Raw genomic sequence first — 19,727 nt, 5'->3', positions numbered from 1 at the left:
GTAAAATGCAGTCACTTGATAAATTGTAACCAGTCACTACAACATTTAAAATACATCATGGGGAAATTCACCTAGCTTTAGGATAAATCGAATTGCTAGCTCACGTACAATTGCCACGCTGGGGTTTCATGTTTAACGATTTATCCAGAATCTCTGTGCAGAGTTTAGGTGACTGGATGTACAAACGTCGTTACTAGGAAACAGCAGAATGAATTCCACATTTTAGATTACACATCTTCGCAACAAACTAACTGTGCGCAGCTTCTCCCAACGAAACTTGAATCGTTCAAAAAATACTTTCACGCCTTCTTCGTTCTCGGGGTGATGCTCTTGTGCTCGCCAAAGCATTAGTCAAATAAATTCGTCACCGACTTCAGCGACAGAGTGTTACTTGCTCAGCAACGCACAGCTATTTCGCAAATTTCCAAACCTTGTGTGTTCTCCTCCCCCTTCCCCCTAAAAAAACCCCAATCCGGATCATTAATTTAAATTGTAAGACCCTGTTTAGCTTTCAAAGCAGGAGTTTACAAAGTTAAATCAGCCCCAACACTTCAGTTTCAGAAACTTGGTGAAACGCCAGTGTGTTAATAAAAACACTTGCCGAGTTACAGTTTCCTCCGCTGAAGTTTTATGGGGGAAACGGGACGATTATGTCTAGGAATTCAAATCCATTTACGTGCTATTCCTGAAATATTTGGAAAGGACGCTTGGTTACAAACCGAAGCAGAAAACGTTCATTAGTGCACAAAATATTAGAGCACTGGCTAGGTTCAGACAGCAGTTACTGGGATACATACACCTAATGCTGTATAAATAAAGGGGCCAATATATAAAAAAACAAAGTTTAAGTGTTTAGTACTTCATAAATTTAGTAATCAGCCTTTTTATAAAAAACTATCTTGAAACATTGCTGGCCAATGAATTCCCACAATTCACCCTGACAGAGGTGATTTGTTAACCAGGGGCTCGTCCTATTGTTGTGAGTCCTGCAACATATGGTAGATCCGAGGTCGCTGATTTTTGAGTCGTTTTCCTATTCTCAGGCGCTAATGTGCGGACAAATTGAAGCACTGACTTCGTTATTTTCATGCAAATTCTAACCTCCAGGAAAAAAAAAGTACACACCAACAACCACAATAACAAAAATCAGGCAACAGATGTGAAACATTCGGTTGTGCCCTTGTGAAGAAATAATCAAACTCCGGACGAAAGGACGTGCTGGTTCCGGGGGAGGGGGAGAGAGAGAGAGAAACAAGGCAAGTTCTAATAAAAGTGATCTCCCTTGGTGGGCTATAAGATGAAGTTTGTACAAAATCTGGGCTAAATTAATGGCGCTTTGTGGGAGAGCGAGATGTTAACACGCAACAAGTGACAGAATGAAACAAAACTGGACAAAAGCTAAATGAACCAGAAACGATCGGGTTGAAGGAAGACTATCTGGTCCGGAATTCTTAGCTCCCGTTGGCCCTAGGAAATGAAAGCATTAAGAAGGCATTTTGCCGTGCCTGTGATTTACCTACTGCAGCCTGATGCTTTTATATTGAATTTCAGGTGAAATAATTTCTCTCCAGTCTACGTCAATGCCCCACAAACTGCAGATGCCACAACCAATGTCGCTAACATAAAGTTTGGAGAGGTAGCAGATATACAATTGGAGGGAGACGATCTGAACTGATTCAACTTCCAATTGTCCAAGCGGTTAACGGTTTAAAACAAAACTCTTTAAGTGCACCGGCTTTGTGGGGTTAGGTAGTACTTCATACTATGTTATATATATATTTTTAGAAAGTTCTTCATACCCAAAGATCACGCACACATTCTTGTATACAGTAGATTGCCACTCAGCGCTCAGTTTTCAGTGAGAAAAGGAACCGTTCATTCTACTGAGGATAATTTTACATTAAAAAGAAAATTCATCACCAATCATTTCAGTCAAATAAAGACACACACGTCTTTACATTCACCGCAAAAGGAGTAATTTTATTCTAGTGTTTGATTTAATGATATGTTCCCTGGAACTCGAGTTTAATGAGTGCAGCGACGCGCTGTCGAAAATGTGCCCTGAAGCTTTTGGGGAGAGACAGAGAGAACTGTCCTAAACAGGCGGCGACAAAAAACTCACTTGTGTGGACTTTCTAGGCTGGAGTAACCTCTCTGACGGTCGGACATCACTTCAACAAGTCCTACCAAAAATACTCTCCTTTCAAAAAACAAATGTTTAACGGCAGTGTTCCAATCTGCAGTTGGGTCAACTGTATAAGACATAATGCATAATCATGCTTTTCAAACTTTGTTGGGAGATCAAATTCAACGTCGCAATTAAATATAGTTCAACATTTTAGCCAATAATTTCGCTATTTTATAGTGGATATCTCCCTTTGAACTGTGCAACATGCAAAGTGATGAACTAACAGGAATTACTGTTCCGTCATAATAAAAGTTGGTTGCATTGCTGCACAGGAATCATTTTAAACATCCTTTCTCTGGGCTTTATCAGACAATGCGGTGTCTATCGCTCAACCACTCAATGCATCCCGCGGAGACAGGCAATTGGCTTCCAAGTATTATTTGGCGATCGGTTAATTTGTATGAAAGTGTTTCTTAAAACAAAAGAAAGCAGTTAATGGATTATCCCCCGATCTGCCGCTGTTGACATTACTGTGACAGCCTGTGATGAAAAGGAAACTCGTTCTCAGCTTCAAGTGTCAAAGGTGGGGGTCCAGTGCCCAGCAAACCTCGGCCTCTGGAGCTCAAACCACCTGACACTAAGACACCGGGCCAGCGGGAGAACTCCGCCGCCGGGGAACACCCTGAGAAAAGGGGGGGGTGGGGGGGGGGGGAAGAGTTAGCCACTGAACCCTGCTCTAAATCCGCTTCGTGAACATTCACCCGCGCAGAATGTGACACAAACTAAAATAATGCGATTTCAGCGGAGTGTGTCTGTGGTTTATTGACACTACCCTCCCCCGCCCCCGCAAAAAAACATGCAAAATACGTTTGTGCAAATTGTCTGGGGTGGGATGTGGCTTCTCCACCTTCACTTGATCAGTGGAACAGCGCCTTCTGTGTATATTCACCAACATTTCACCAGTTTGTCCTCCTCCTCCTCCTCCCCGCGCCTCTACTCCCCACACGCACACCCCATCCCTTTTTACAAATGCAGCCTCTTGCATTTCATGCTCCCGCTCAGTTGATGGTGGGCGGGGGGGCGGGGGGGGGAGGTGTGTGTGCTGGCGGAGGTTGTGGAATAGGAAGCAGCAGCCGAGCCCGGGACTTCCCTCTCCCCGAGCTCCGCTCGCAGCCCAGACCCCGCCCACCTCCCGTTCTGAGTGGCCGGGAGCGCGGCCAGAGTCCGCTTCATTGGCGGCTGCTCCTGGCGGTAGCCGAGACTGCGATTGGTCAGTTGTGCTGTCAATGGTGGTATCCCCGCCCCCTGCGTGAACTCAGGGGAAACCTTTGCTACATTTGTCTCCGTGTAACTGGGGCGGAAAGTGGGAATGTATCAAAGTAGCAAGTAATGCGCCGTGACAACACACACAAGCTGCTGAGCGAAAATACAAAATGCACCAGCAAGTAAATGAGGCTGAAGGCTGGAGCCGTAAAACTAAGAGGGCATAAACAACAAACAAAAAACATCCAGGGAAACGAGTGGCATCCAATTGAATTCAGAGATCAGGTTTTAGATGTTAAACAAACATATGTAAGGATCACACATATATACACACCAATAAAATATTTCTTTTCAGCTGATACATGGCTACAGCCTAGCATGGCATTCTCTTGTGCCGGGGACTGCTACACGCTATGGCACTTAGCACAGTCTTTTCGGACGCTCTACCCACGAAAGTCTACCGCAAGATCGTGGTCATGTTCTGCGTGCTGCTGATGTCCCTGTACTTCTTGTATTATCTGTCGGATGTGTGCCACACCATGCCCAGACCGGTCCGTGGCTCGGAAGGCTACCTGGCCGCGGACTTTGACGAGTGGCAGTCCCTCCACCGGAAGACGCTGCTGCATAAGCTTCAGGTGCGGGGCTACTGGAAAGGCGACCTGCCCGAGAAATATTTCCGAGACCTGAGGCTGCAGTTCCAGTCCTTCAACCTCAACCGGCAGACCGGGGACGGCGGCTCGGTGGTGGGGAACCCGCTGCCCAGCACTCTGAGCTTCAGCGGCGACGGCGTGAGGAAGCTGCCGCAGGCGATCATCATCGGCGTGAAGAAGGGAGGCACCCGGGCGCTACTGGAATTCGTCCGGGTCCATCCCGACGTCCGGGCGGTGGGGGCAGAGCCGCACTTTTTCGACAGACACTACGATGAGGGACTGCGCTGGTACAGGTAAAGGATCTTTGGCCCTTCACTCCAAATTGACACATACAACGCTACGTACACAGTTTATTATTAGCAGTCACTTGTTGATTCGAAGTTCCTAAACAATCTTGAGCAATTGTCCCCCAGGATAAAGAGTGTTTTTTTTAAATGAACTTAAAATGTAATGCGTTACAGACGGAGACCAGACATCTATACATAATTTATCTTGATAGATATCGATACATAATACAACTCCAATGTCTGTCAGTGCATAACGTTTATTTAAACTTGTGCGAAACTATTCGCTAATCTAATTTTAATGTGGTTGCTCATCTTTTTTCCCTCATATTCTCGTCTTTTCACCTTTGTGAAGCAAAACATGCCTTTACTATTTAAATAATTCTCCTGCAGTAATGTCAGTCCAGTGGCGTGTGTTTTGTCAACTTCAAGAAAGCGTGTAATCATTTGCTTTGTGGTTGCTGGGCCATTAAGACTTGGGTGTTGGTAAAGAGTCAGGCCGCAGTTACAGCACTTATTTGCAGACATTCCCACTGATTCAAGAAATTTACCTCAGCTAACTAGTTGGTAGAGACGGGGTTTGGGGAGGGTGGGGTGATGAATAAATTCCCACGCCTCACAGCGCTGTGCTATCTCAAATACTTGCATTGTCTTTTCAGCAGTATGTATAACACAGTAGTTTCCTTTCAAGGCCACAGCGAATTCACAGAGTATAGAATGTTCACACAGAGTGGCGCGTGTCAGCCTGAGATCTTGTTGAAACTTTTCACTGAACTGCTCACGTACAGACTGCACCTACAATGCCATCAGCGATTCTTACAGATTCTTTCCATTTCCTTTCACATGATCGGTTGAAATGTTGATTATGGAGTGGCTCCATTGACACTCATACCGTGAACACAGCTAATCTTGGAGGAATGATTTGAAGATGCCGGTGTTGGACTGGGGTGTACAAAGTTAAAAATCACACAACACCAGGTTATAGTCCAACAGGTTTAATTGGAAGCACACCAGCTTTCGGAGCGTCGCTCCTTCATCAGGTGATAGTGGAGGGCTCGATCGTAACACAGAATTTGTAGCAAAAATTTACAGTGTGATGTAACTGAAATTATACATTGAAAAATTGATTGTCTGTTAAGCCTTTCACTATCACCTGATGAAGGAGTGTCGCTCCGAAAGCTAGTGTGCTTCCAATTAAACCTGTTGGACTATAACCTGGTGTTGTGTGATTTTTAATCTTGGAGTAGATCTCTTTCTCTCGGTTTATTTCCGATTCAGGAGTTATCTGTGATTTCCGATTTGTAAACAAAACAAAATAGGCGGTTGGGTTAGTTTTCAGAAATTGCCTGCAAACCCGGCATGTAAGAGTAATACATTAATTGGATTATTTGTGCTTTATGGATTTTTTAAGCAACCTGTTCAGCTGTGCTTATTCGCTTGCCATCTTCATGAACAACTTCATGCACGTTTACTTCTTAAAATACCCTCAAAGCAAAAGTTATCGAAAAGTTCCAGCGATTTGCTGCCTTTATTTTTTAAAGTAGAACAGGAGCATTGTAAGATTTTCAACTGATACAAATGAATAAGAATAGTGCAGTCAGTGAGGGTGAGTTTGGTGGAGGTTTACTAATTTTTATCGAAAGATTGGAGCAAGAGGGGGTTACTTGCTAACACTGACGCTACCGAGTCAATAACAGCATTTACTGAAGTGCCAACAAAGTGCCACTACTCAGCCCCAACTCCGCTAAGACTCTTTATTGAAGACAACATCAGCACTACCTGATCAAAAATATTGACAAAAAGTTAACTGAACAAAATGACTTTCCTTGTGGAAACTCACTCTGTAAATGACTCTGATCGTAATACGGGAATTGTCTCCATATGACCTTAGTGAAAATTAACTGCAGTTTAGTAAATCAAAGCTCAAGATTGCTTGGAATTTGTACACTTATACCAGAAGAGATATTCAAGTGGATTTTTACAATAAGTTTAATTTTCCAATCCATATGAATCTGTTAGTGTAACATTCTTAATTTGTTAGTGCCCGATATATGGATGTGGATGACTTATTGTAGCTTTTGAGCTACTTAATAGAATTGATTATTACACTTGAACATTTTAAAGCCTACTGTGTTTTGATATTGCCATTATTAAATAATGCTTCAAATGTTCATTTTTGCCCAGAAACATATGGGTCAATTATGAAAGTTTTTGATACTTGTCATAATTTATTTTTTAGTATGAAGTCATTTGTCATTTTAAAACTAGAAGCCTCCCACAGAAATATATGCTTATGGAAATGAATGATAAGTTAAAAATACACTCCTTATGTTTTTACGCGGCTCTATGTTTAGAACTACTCAAAGTTAAATCAGAGTTAATCTCATTCTGAGATTTGAACTGGGATTTTCAATCATCTCTTGGCACATAATATGTATGTTTGAGTAAAAGCACTCCAAGATGATTTTAGCCTCTGAGATATGCTTGAATTTTTGAAGTGAGGGTGAGAGAGAGAATTGGGTACCTTTTCAACAGTTTGTTAAGTTCCTCAAGGAATGTGTTAATAGACTTGGAAAGGCCAGAGGACAACTTTTCAGTCGGGAAATCAATTTGGAACTTGAACCGTTTAGAACATAGCTGTCTGAATCAATGCATGGAAAATGTAAATAAATTTATTGGTGGCACACTTTAACAACTCTGAGACTTTTCAGTACTGAAATTCGTATAGTATCTTTCATTTGGGCATTTAGTCACCTTCATGCACAGAGAGACTGCTAGCCCGTCAATATTTTGGCACCTTTTCTGCAAGAAAGCAGCAGACCCCAACATGGCTTACCATTGCTTTTGACGATTGTGCTCTACAAGTAGATGCTGCTAATGGTAGTAGTAAAGCCCACTAGTATTGAGGTAGCCTAATTCCCAATGAGACCTTTATATTTGAAAATACCATTACCCTTTGACTCAGAACCAGCCCAGGGTCAGGCCCCTGAAATTATACCCCGGGAAAAAACAGCAGGAAAACTTGTCATACTGCTCCTGTCTTGTGTACTTCAAAATATAGCTGCCGTACATCTCATACATTCATTTCCAAGAAATAACATTCTCCACTGGTTTTTCTATTGTGTTGGGAATTAGGTTATCAATCGCAGATTAAAAATCACGCTGCTGCACTTTGTAAGACCTGAATTCAGTTGAGTGTCATTATTAGATTAAGAGAAAAACACAAGAGAATAAATAGTTTACAAGGTTTGAAATATACATGGACCGCTTATTGTTTTCATGGCTTCGCCTTCATTTTCCTTTCAAAACTGAAATTTGGACTCTGGTCCAGGTTTCAATCAGAGCATGCAGAAGTATCTCATAAAATCCATCTGCCTCAAGCATAATATAAATGATTATTATAGTAGTGAACATTATGCATCAGGAGAGTGAAAGAAATGGTACTTTTTCATTTAATCTTCAATTTAATAGGCGTTAATGATATTGCTAGCTAGGATTACAGGTTGGAAGTGCAGGAACTCTGACTCCATCACAAGGGCTCGACAGAAGAACCAGAAAATTAGCATCTTTAATGTTTCTCCCTCCTTGCTTCAAATAAACCATTGTTACCATTATTCTTAGGTTTTAACTTTTTTCATTTAACTCATTAATTTTGAATTCATATTATTCTTCAGAAAATATTCTTCAATTATCAAAGTCAATTAAGTTCTGAAAGAATGTTAAAAAGTTGCAGTAAGCTACATGATCATTCAATATTTGATCTCATTTCTAGAGACAGCTGTGCAATTTTAAATATCGCCACCTATTTCAGAGCCAGGTAATTGGTCTCTCACAGACCTGTATCAGTCACTGTGATCTTTGAAGTTTGCAACTTGAACAGAGAAAATGAAGATCTCAACCAAACATTGTCGGTTTAGGAATAAGTTCAAAGGCACAATTGACCAAATAGCTCGCCCTCTGCTGTGAGTTTCTTTAATACTGTGGAGAGGCAATATTTCATTTCTTAAAAAAAAATCTGTATGATATATTAAATTCTTTTGTGAGTGGAGACTATAAAATATCACTTTCTGGTGTTATACTCTATATCAACATTTTCAATTGTAAATTTCTATGCACATTTACAATGATATACATTATATATCTTTGTAATATTGTAATTGCATCTTGTTGTTAACACTTCAACTTTATGACCTCTTGCTCTTCAGTATATGCTGGACGCTCCAACTACTTTGCTACTTTGTAAATCACTGTAAATTTAGCTATAAATAATGTAAAGATAATTCAGTCTACATAAGGATAACATGTATGATGTTAAAATGAGATTGAATAAGAACTTCAATTCTGTTTCAGTTATCCCCTTGCCCACTAATCTTGATTCAGCAGAAGATTGTACATAATAATTATATCCCATGTACAACACCATGGAAATTCCACTGTTGCTTCTAGGAAAAAAATGAATTGGGTACATACTTCCAGCGTATTGACTTAACTTCCAGATATCATAATTTTTCTTCAAATTTTACATCCCATAAATTGTGTTGTCAGTGTTTTCAATAAAAATTAAGCTATCACAATATAATCACAGGTTTTGACCTCAAGGTTGCTCTGTGGATTAAGTCTCTGATGTCTTTTTCCTACCTGTGTCCTCCATATATCTAAAACAACTGAATCAACTTACTGTGACCAAGGGCAATTTACAAATATGTTCAATAACCAGGATTATTGAGGGCTATACTCTTTCTTATTTCCTATTAAAGTGGTTTTCTGCTATTTTCTGCAGCATATATCCGATGGACAATGTGAATTACATTTCAGCTTTATTTTACGTATTTTAATCTGACAGGTAATTGGCTCCTTCTCGTTGGGTTCTCTTTAAACCTCAACCTGTTCTGTCAAACAAGGAGAATGCCTACAATGCATATGTCAAAGTTCTGTCAATGGTATTCTTGAGTCAGTCACTAAGAGTTGTAAGAAAGTATCTCGATTTAGGTACCAATCATCCTTTTCTTGCTTACAAGGAAGATTCTGGCATCTCCATCATGTTGGTAAATGGATATTGGCCATTTGCAATGCCATGGGTTATGGTCATGAGTCCACAGACATCCTTTGAAGTGGCATCTGATACGTGTAGCTACTACAACAAGAAATATGATGTGTTCTCATAAAGTCACTCATCAAGTTACATACAGAAGCAGCGTGCAATTAGACAGGGCCAGGGAATCCTACATCCAAGGATCAGACCTAAACTATGAAGTCCTCCCATGTCTATGTGAATGGTGGTGGACAATTAATCAAATAACAGGAGGAGGAAGCACCATTAATATTCATATCCTGAATAATGGGAGAGACCAGCAATGGACAAGGCTGATGCATTTGTATTCATCTTCAGCCACAAGTGCTAAGTGGATGATCTATGTTAGCCTCCTTTAGAGGTGCCCAGCAGCACTGATGACGGTCTCCAACCAATTCGAATCACTTCATATGATATCAAGAAATAGTTGAAAACATTAGATATTGTAGAGGACTTGAGTCCTGACAACATTCCAGTAATTGTACTGGATTTGTCCTCCAAAATTAAACATGTCTGTTTCCAAGATATTCCACTACACACACAATACTGGCATCCATGTGGAAATGTAGAAAATAGAAGGTGTGCCTTGTACTCAAAAAGTAAGACAAGTCCAATTGACCCAATTATTGTCTGGTCAGTCTACTGTTGGCCATCAGCAAAGTGAGAAGACCATGAGACCATGAGATATAGAAATAGAATTGGGCCATTCAGCCTATTGAGTCTGTTGATGATATATTTCTCAACCCCATTCACCCGCCTTCCCCACCCCTCATAACCCTTGTTCCCTTTACTAATCAAGAATGGAATGATTTGTCGAAAGTGTTATCAAGTGCCAATTTGCTCAGCAAAAACCTACTCAGTAGCACTCAGTTTGCATTCTGTCATGGGTACTCAGCTCCTGACCTCATTACAGCCCTGGTCCAATTGTGAACAAATAATCTGAACTCCAGTGGGGAGGTGAGGTCTGCTCCTTTTTCATCAAGGCAGCATCGAATTGAGTATGGTGTTAAGGGACACCAGCAAAACTGGAATGAGGAGGAATACTTTGTTCTGGGTGGAGTCTTATCTGCCACAAAATAACCTATTCAGCTGCTTCATCAATGGCCTAGTTTCTATCATAATATGTTCGCTGATGATTACACCACGTTCAGCACCAGTCACTTCTCCTCAGACACTGAAGAAGCCATATTCATAAGCATCCAAGATCTGGACAAGAGCCAGGCTTAGACTGTTAAGTGACAAGTAACATTCACACTGCACAAGTGTCTAGCAATGACCATTTCTAAGAAGAATGAATATAGTCATTGGCTGCTAATGTTCAATTACCATTGCTAAATCCCCAGTACAAAACCCCTGGTGGCTACCTGTGAGCAGAAACTGAACTGGACCAACCTTTTAAATACTGTGGCTACAAGAATATGTTAGACACTTATAAATCTACGGTGAATAACTGATCTCCTCTCTCTTCAATTGCTATGCAACATCTACGATGTACAAGTCAGGAGTTTGAGAGAAAACTCTCTAATTGCCTGGATGGATGCAACTCCAATAGCGCTCAAGAAGCTTCATGCCATAAAGGATAAAGCAGCTTGTTTGGCATCCTATCCACCACAATTTCACATTCATAACCTCCACCATTGTGACAGCAGTGCGTACTATTTACAAGGTGGAGTGGAGTAACTTACCAAAGCTATTCTGATAGCATCTTACAAACTACCTAGAAGATCAAGGGCAGCAGATGTATAGGAACAAGTTCCCCTCCTCCCTGCACTGACTTGCAACTACATTGCTGTTTCATCACTATTATTGGGAAAAGTCCTGGAATTCCCTCCTTAACAGCACAATGGTTATACCTAAATTTCAAAGACTGCAGCAGTTTAAGAAGCCAGCTCATCACCACTTTCCGAAATATTAATAGCAATAAGAAATAAATTCTGACGTTGACAGTGATGCCCACTTTCTGTGAATGATTGAAAAAAACTCGACTTAGTGCCTGCCATGCCTTGCAGGAGTCTTGCTCATTTTAAATAGATGAATGAGGAATTGGTTGTTTTGTAAGCAAACAAAACAAGATCCTGTTTTACCCCGATATTCATGATGCTTGATTCTTGCACTGCTTCAGTGGATGAATGTTCACCAAAGAGTGGTTTAGAGTCTAGTTTGATGTCTCACGTGAAATGTCAGACCTAGTCTTGGCTTGTATAATCAATTGTATATTCTGCATATAATGGCAAATTGAAAGGATCAATGGAGGCTTTGGCTTTGTGCTGCACTCACTTTTCCCGAAGCCACTTGATGCTGTCTCCTTAAATGTGAAAATTGCTTGATGAAGTTCCAGTTAGGTCCACTTGAGGTTGTTTTTTTTCCCATTTGTTGGGATTCAGCTCACAAGTTTGGAACTTGGGCTTTAGACTGTTTTTATACCTACATTTGACTTATTATATGGGAGTAGAATGCAACTTTTAGGTTGTGGGAGTCCTCCATATGACCAATCCAAAAAAGGCTGAGCTCTAATGATGCAAAGTAGGCAGTCTTTAGCAAGAACCTCAGTGTTGGGTGTCTTGTTCTATCACGTGTTGTTGCAAATCTAGGACAACAAAATGGAATGCTTCTAGTTGCTTTCTGTGATGCTGATAGGTTTTCAAGTCTTGCAACCAGAAGGAAGTGATGTAGGAACCACTCCAGATAGACTTTGGTCTTTGTTCTGAGATAAACACCATCCTCTTTTAAAAGCCTGCCAGATTCTGTGCTTGCTTTTCCTAAGCAATGGGAGATTTTATCATGTAACATGTTGTTATTATGCAAATCCATGTCAGCACGTAGTGCCACAAAGGCATTAATCTTTTGAGTACATCAGAAGAACACATATACATGAGCCTACATTCTCATTTCATAAGGATTTTCATCAACTGATGGCCTTGCCAGCAAGCTCCACAGCCCATAAAAGAGTAAAAATTGTACCTTAATCTCTCAGCATTGAAAAGACTGAAGCCATTGTTTTCAGTCCCTACTTTAAACTGTGTTCTTTATTTTTTGACCCCTATCCCTCTCTCTGGCAATGGCAGGAAATAAAGTCAGGAGTACTTTTACATTCAATTATTGACATAACTAAACTTCCTCTTTTCAACCCTACTGTTTCTGATCTGCTTTGGCTTCCAGTCAAACAATGTCTTGATTTTAATGTTCTTGTTCTTGTATTCAAATTGTTACAGGGTCTTGACCCTATTTCTGTAATCTCCTGTCACACTACAATTCTCTGGGCTATCATTCCTCCTCTAATTCAGGCCTCTTATACGTCCTTGATTTGAACAACTCTAGTATTGGTGTTTTCGTCTTTAGTATCTTAGGTCCAATGTCATGGAATTCCCTCCCTAAACTTTGCTTTCTTTCTTTATGATATTACCTCTTTGACAACCACCTGATGAAGAAGCAGCACTTTGAAAGCTAGTGCTTCCAAATAAACCTGTTGGACTATAACCTGGTGTTGTCTGATTTTTATCTTTGATTAAGAGTTCAGTTACCTGACCCACTATCACCTTATGTGGCTTGGTGTTATACTTGATTTTATCTCGTTTGACCGTTGAAACAGAATTTCCATGCTTATTGTCTGGGGTGGGGGTGTGGGGGGGGTGTGGTGGTTTGGTAGGGTTCGGTACGGTTCTAGTGGATTTAAGAAGGCTGATTTGCATTCAATGATCTAGTGAAGTGCCTAATTATATTTTATGACTGTAAGTGTTCTGAATCAATGTAAATTACTGTTATTGACCATACCATTTAAATTGTGCAAAATTCATACCTAGATTTGTGAAGTGTACATGTGTGTATATGTATTTGTGTGTGTCTGCACATGTATGTGTGTGTGTGTGTGTGTGAGTGATTTTGGGATTTATGTTGCACGTGATATGTAGTAATACCATTCTATAACTGCTTCACCTCAGGTGCTCTCTTCCTGCAGTGACCCCAATCCTCTGCCCTGAAGTTTAAGATCAGTAGACATGTGTTTAAACTACTGCTACACATTTGGTAAATTGACAAGGCATTAATGTCAAACCTGTGATGTCATTTGATGGAATGGACTATTCAAGCTCTTTTATGTCCCCAAGTTTCACAGTATTTTGTCAGCACAAAATATTAATATAAATTATGAAAGTAATGTGAAACTCAACCAGCTGTGCAATGCATACATATACTTAGAGAAGGAAAGACAAAGTTAAGAGCAGTGTGGTTTGTGGTAACCTTATTTCACTTTGGGTGATTCATTTCAGAGGAAAAATGATTTCTGCTCAGCTTCAGCCAAATCTGCTGTGCCTATTTGTTACTTAAATTTAAATCCAAATAAAGGGAGCAAAGTCATTTGTGAAGTCCTTGCAAGTTGAGAACAAACCTTCTTCAAATTCAGTGTGAATTATCCTCTTGGAAATGAAAGCTGTTCATTGCCTTACCTCGTCCTTTTAATCTTATTAATATTGTTTCTCTAACTTGCAGGCATTCTTTCAATATGATTAGATAAGATTCCTTGCAGTGTGGAAACACGCCCTTCGGCCCAACAAGTCCACACCGACCCTCCAAAGAGTAACCCACCCAGACCCATTTCCCTCTGACTAATGCACCTAACTCTATGGGAAATTTAGCATGGCCAATCCACCTGATCTGCACATGTTTGGACTGTGGGAGGAAACCGGAGCACCAGGAAGAAACCCACGCAGACACAGGGAGAATGTGCAAACTCCATACACACAGTTGCCCGAGGCTGGAATTGAACCTGGGACCCTGGTGCTGAGGCAGCAGTGCTAACCACTGAGCCACCTATTTGTATAAATGAGTATTGAAACAGGCAAGATGCTTGAGTACAGGAGTATAACCAATATGGCGATATGCAAAGAGGTAGATTTACTTTAGATTCCACAGTAAGTTAATGGACTGGAATTCGGTCTGCCCTCCAGACAGGCGAGTGCAGAGTAGAGCAGGTTAGGCTGATCCACTGAAACATACTGTTGCAATCGTCTTTATTACAGCGTAAAATTAGCAGGAATTTTGAAGCCCGCACATGCACAATGAAATGAGACAATCTAATACTTGTTGTCACTGATGCCCTTCTTCTCCTGTTGGAGTCTTCATCAATTAAATTGGCAGAGAAATCAATTTGATAGTGTTAAGTTGTGCTTCTTGCCCACTATTCTTGCTAAAGACAAGAAAAGTTAGTTTTATTAAATCAGGAGTGACTGAGGTTTTAATGGAGTAATAAACCATATACCATCCTCGATGAACTCCCTGCCCCATCAAATTTAATTTTACAAGTGTGAAGCCATATGTAATTAGAAAAAAGTTAATACTATAATTTCTTTTACAAAATAACATTGAAATGCTCTTTAACCAGTTTATTCATCTTTTACTTTAATGTTTCTCTCTTAATTCTATTCGTATATTCTCATTCTTAATTCTGCTTACTATACAATTATTTCAATGTTCTTTTAATATTTTCTGGTTTTGACTTCCCCCTTTGTTGCCGACATGGTTCAATTTGGTTTCTCTTACTTGATTGTTGATCAATTTTCCTTGCTTACATGTGCCACACTTCCCCTTTAGAGGGCGCTGATTTCAAATAGACGCTGGTAGAGTATATATCTGCTGACAAGCCCGCTCAAAGTCTCTGTACAACTGAAAACAAAATGAATGGCAAAGGTTGTTCCTTGCTGTTCGTTATAAAATATGAGACGATGTTCTTTAAAGGAATAGTCCATATTTAATTAGTCCAAAACACTTTGTTTTGCTGTTTTACATTTGATGTCCACCTTTACCAATGGCCTGTTAAAGCAAAGGTGATTGATTTTAAAACAATTTTCTCAAAGTATTAAATACAACACACTATAATTTGAATATCATCATAACATTAAGTTCCTATCTCTCCTAAAGCAGTACACAAGAGCGAGATGTAATCCAGTCCTGTTACATTATTAACCCAGAAACTCAACAAAACTAAATGCTCACTTTACTCCATTTTACCAAAATCTGAAGCATGTGTTCTCCTTCAGAAGTCAATCTTTGCTGTAGCTTACAACTACTAAGATATACCAGGTTCTAGTGTTAAATGTCAACCAGGTTTTAAAATATGTCTAGCTCTCCGATTTCAATGGATGCAAATATCTGCTCAGCTCTTCATGAAAATTGATTTTTGCATTTGAATTTGCAACTCATCAACCAATCAGTGGTGCTTCTGTAAATATTTGTGGTGACAAATGTGCTTAAAAAACCCTCACTAACTTTCTTCCCATCCTTTTTGAGTTTTCGATAATCTTAAATATTTTGCCAATTGCCATTGCTTGATGAGTTATAAGAGATGCAAATATAATAAAAAAGAAGGAAGGGTGTTGCTCAAAGACTAGTGCAGCCAGCATTACAACAAATAAATCCCTTAAATATGATTTTTTTTAAAAAAGTTGTCTGGTTTTGGAAGTACAATTATGAAAACAGGGTAAGACCACTTTTAGCTGGGTACTTGTTCTGTTTGGATACTAAAGGAAACCAATGTCTGTGTGTTGGCTGTCTTGGTTTACACTGCTAAATCTGTCTCCTTTATCCTGGCAGCAGAACTGTAGTCCCATGAATGACTGGCTCTGCTGCCAGATTTAGTTGAATAAACATGAGAGCTGTCTGATGGACATCGTTCTCTTGCAATCTGACCTAAATTAGCACCAGAACACAAACAGCCTTAGATATTGAAGACTTGATTTTAGCTATGGAAGTGGATGGCTCAGGTTAGGAAATTTCTCAACTTGGAAGACTCACCTTAATGTTGAAGACCTGGTCACATAAAGTTTTTGCCTTGGTGGGTGGCAGGCATGTGATTGAATTGGGGGGGTGCCTTTACACATAACCCTTGAGACAGGCTAGTGCAGAGGTAGGCAGGTTAGGTTGATCCACTGAAACACGCATACAAACTTTTGTCTCATGAAGTTGACTTCTGTAAAACCCATTGTATGGCAACCCTCACTATTCAACAATATAAACATACATATGTTTCAATGTAGTGCACTGTATGACACTGCAGCTTTGCGGAAAAGAAAATTTGACTAAATTAAGTCCCCATGACCTTTCAACTGCCTCATAGGCATTGCTTATGGCTTGACCTGTAATTCCAATAGATGTTGAAGTTGTTATGAAATGCTGCTATCATCATGGCTATTCATTCAGCTAACTGGAATCAGAAAAATGGAAAATATATAATGAATGTTGTAAGGGTTTTGTAGTGCAGTGGGAGTATCCCTACATGTAGGACTGAAGGTCAAAGTTAATGTCCCACCTGTCCTCGAGGTGTGTTATAAAATGTCTGAGTAGATTGATTAAAAATAATTTCAAAGGCCCCAATGGTGGAGTTTTCAGGTCCTGTCCCTGGGCCAGAATGCTTAGGTTGAGCCCCACCTGCTCGAACATGTGTCACAACATGTCAAAACAGATCAATTTGAATCTTATATATAATAGTGTTGTTACTAGTGCAGAATGGGAAGCTAGCTGACACATTGGGGAAAAATTGTCTTGGTCTGGGGGAAAAGAAGTGCGAAGCTACCCCTGTGGGGTTTATCCATTGCTGAGATGAAAAATATTGGTTCCTCTCATCGTTCACTGCACTGATAGCCTCTCAACTATTTGCAATAAGTTCTCTTTATCAGTTGTGCAGGCTTGACAGATTACCTCCCACAATGTGTTCAACAGGTACTGATGTTCTTGTGGTTTCTGAGAAAATGAGAAACATCTAAGTTTTAAAAGTTTCAATCTTAGCACAAGTGATACTTGTTATTTCATTAATGAATAATTATTTTGCACGACTTTATAAGATTCTTGCACTGTTGCTGGAACAAAATGTTCTCCCTTTAATTCTGCAAATGCTCCAAACAATATTGTGAATTAATTGAGTTGTAAATTAAATCACACATTAGTAGCTATACAATTCAGTTACACCCAAGGTTGTATGTTTTGTACAAATAACAAAGAAAATAACAAATAACATAAAGTGTGCTTTTGCATAACTTTTACAAACATACTTCAGAAAATAGACTGTGCATTTTAATATTGTTTCTGAAGAGCTAGCTACCTGAAATGACTGAGTACAGTTTTGTAAAGAAACAGATTATTCACTTTGTACAGATCCTCCAATTGGATTTCTTTGTTCACTTGGTAAAAATCAACATGTGTTTTAATTCATGCTCATATGGTGCTGATGGTCTTTAGGGAAATTCAGATCTTCCTTTCTGGTTGTTTCCTGTATAATAGAGCATTAGTGACATCCTGACATTTATTATGCAGGATTAAAGGAAATAATGAAAGGTTACCTGACAATTCAGGAGAAGCATTTAATCTTCGTGTAACCCGTTTCCAGTTGTCACACAATAAGTGGGAGGAGCAGCACCTTGGATCATTGCCCATTGATCAAACAGTCTCTGGAATGACAATGCATTCCTTTAGTTGCTAGTGCTCATGCAAGTATTTCCAGTAAATGTGTCAGCATCAAAAATAGCCAGCAGGTGTGTGGTGCTAAGGGTGGTGGGGTGTGTATAGAATGAGGAGATTGGTTAGCTGACATTGTATAGATATGTGTTATTTGCAACTGTAAACAATAGTCTGAAAATTATTTTTACACCAGACAATGCTATGGCAGACAAATTGGAATTTACATTAAGGAAGTTGCTTGTCTTAGCTGCGTCTTCAGAAGAGATGCTATAGGAGGATGTGAGGACTGGGAGGAAGGATTGTAACTGATGTGAAGCTGCTGCGCCATCCTGCACTTTGAATGTCAATTGAGTCAGCTATGTTAACACGGGCATAGAAACAAAATACCTGCTTGACAAATTGATTGTAAATGGTGAAAAATATGGAAAGAGCTACAAGATCTTTTCACCTTGGAATTCAAAGAGTGGTCAAGAGTGATTCTCTTCCAATTTTTCACTAAGGATCATGCATATGAATCTGTAAAACAGGGTCAGTAAAGATGTAAGCTGTTTATGCCAATTTGGCACTGGGTCAAAGTTTTAGCACTCTATCACAAAGTGCATTTCACTGTATTGATTCCATTGGTTAAAAATGAGGGTTGCCACTATGTTTAAGGACAACAAGGGACTGGCAATAAATATTGGCCATGTCAGTGACACCAAATCTGAAGAGTATAGACTTAAATGCAATATTAATGCCATGATCTTACAGAAGATTAAAATGGAGACTAGCAATGAGTTTTTTGGCAACAAAAACAGAAATTGCTGGAAAACCTCAGCAGGTCTGGCAGCATCTGTAGAGAGAGAACAGAGTTAATTTTTCACGTCCATTGACCCTTCTTCAGAACTTTTTTTTGTGTTATTTGCCAAACTCTCTACATCACATTGAAAAAGTTCCACTGACACAAAGTGAAATATCAGTCTTTCTTGTTGCTGGTTGAGGTGAAATCCAGAGGTTGAGGGACACTCACTGTGGGAAGACCTTCCTATAGTGCTGGTGATAGAAAAGAGCTTGAGGTGCTTAAACTAGAAAGAATGGTTAATATCTGTAATAGATCTATTTTAAATTAAATGCTCCAGTGTGGGTGTTTAACTTGTACAATGAAAATAAATTACCCTAATATAATCCCTGTTATCACCTGATCAGGGCCAAGGAATAGAATCCAGAAACTGGTTAAGCAATTTAACATACTTAATGAGATGAAAAACAAAACTCAGCCGTTTTCAAGTAACACCCATGTATTTATTCATCAGCTGTAATCATCCATTAATTCCTCTTAATTCCTGTGGTCTTTGGCTTCCCCTTTTTAGGCTTCATCATCTAATGATGTGAGTGATTATAAAGTTTAGTTCGACAAGTTATAAATGGTGAATAACTACTTTAATTTTCTCATTCTCATGTATGGCAGTAGTATTTGTGTTGCAAGTCCAAACGTCGACCACTAGTGATACCTCGACCTAAAAGGATGGAGAATCTTTGACCTGGTGTTCTTTCTCTGCCTCTGTGCTTGCTCCATTACTAAGACCAGTTTCTTTCATTGCAGCAACATTTTATACATAACACTCAAGTCCATGTCTTCATCATCGCAAAGTTTGTTTTCTCTAGGACTCTCCTGGACAGGCTCCCTGTCACGATTTCCAACAAACTTGCATTCCTTTAAAATGCTGCAACTCAGGTCTTCATCTGTGCAAACTCCCCATTAGTATCAGCACAAGTTTCAATAGCACTGTGGATATTAACAAGCTTAATTCAAAACTGCTCATGACCTTGGCCCATTCTACTTCAGTGATCGTTTCCATCCTGTATCCCTGCACATAACTTATGCAGTTCTCACATTGAATTTCCTT

At 39.7% G+C, this 19,727-nt stretch overlaps 1 protein-coding gene across 1 annotated transcript in view; it reads left to right on the top strand.

The window, feature by feature from the left end:
• Positions 1-3,804: 3,804 nt before the first annotated feature.
• LOC122562344 (heparan sulfate glucosamine 3-O-sulfotransferase 3A1-like) overlaps positions 3,805-19,727 on the top strand; it is a 156,528-nt gene continuing 140,605 nt past the window's right edge. The window contains exon 1 of the mRNA XM_043715221.1: positions 3,805-4,334. Coding sequence (XP_043571156.1) covers positions 3,805-4,334 — 530 coding nt within the window. The remainder of the gene's footprint in view (positions 4,335-19,727) is intronic.

The sequence above is a fragment of the Chiloscyllium plagiosum genome, chromosome 24, assembly GCF_004010195.1.
Source record: "Chiloscyllium plagiosum isolate BGI_BamShark_2017 chromosome 24, ASM401019v2, whole genome shotgun sequence".
NCBI classification, from domain to species: domain Eukaryota; kingdom Metazoa; phylum Chordata; class Chondrichthyes; order Orectolobiformes; family Hemiscylliidae; genus Chiloscyllium; species Chiloscyllium plagiosum.
This window is presented reverse-complemented; position numbering and strand designations above follow the sequence as displayed.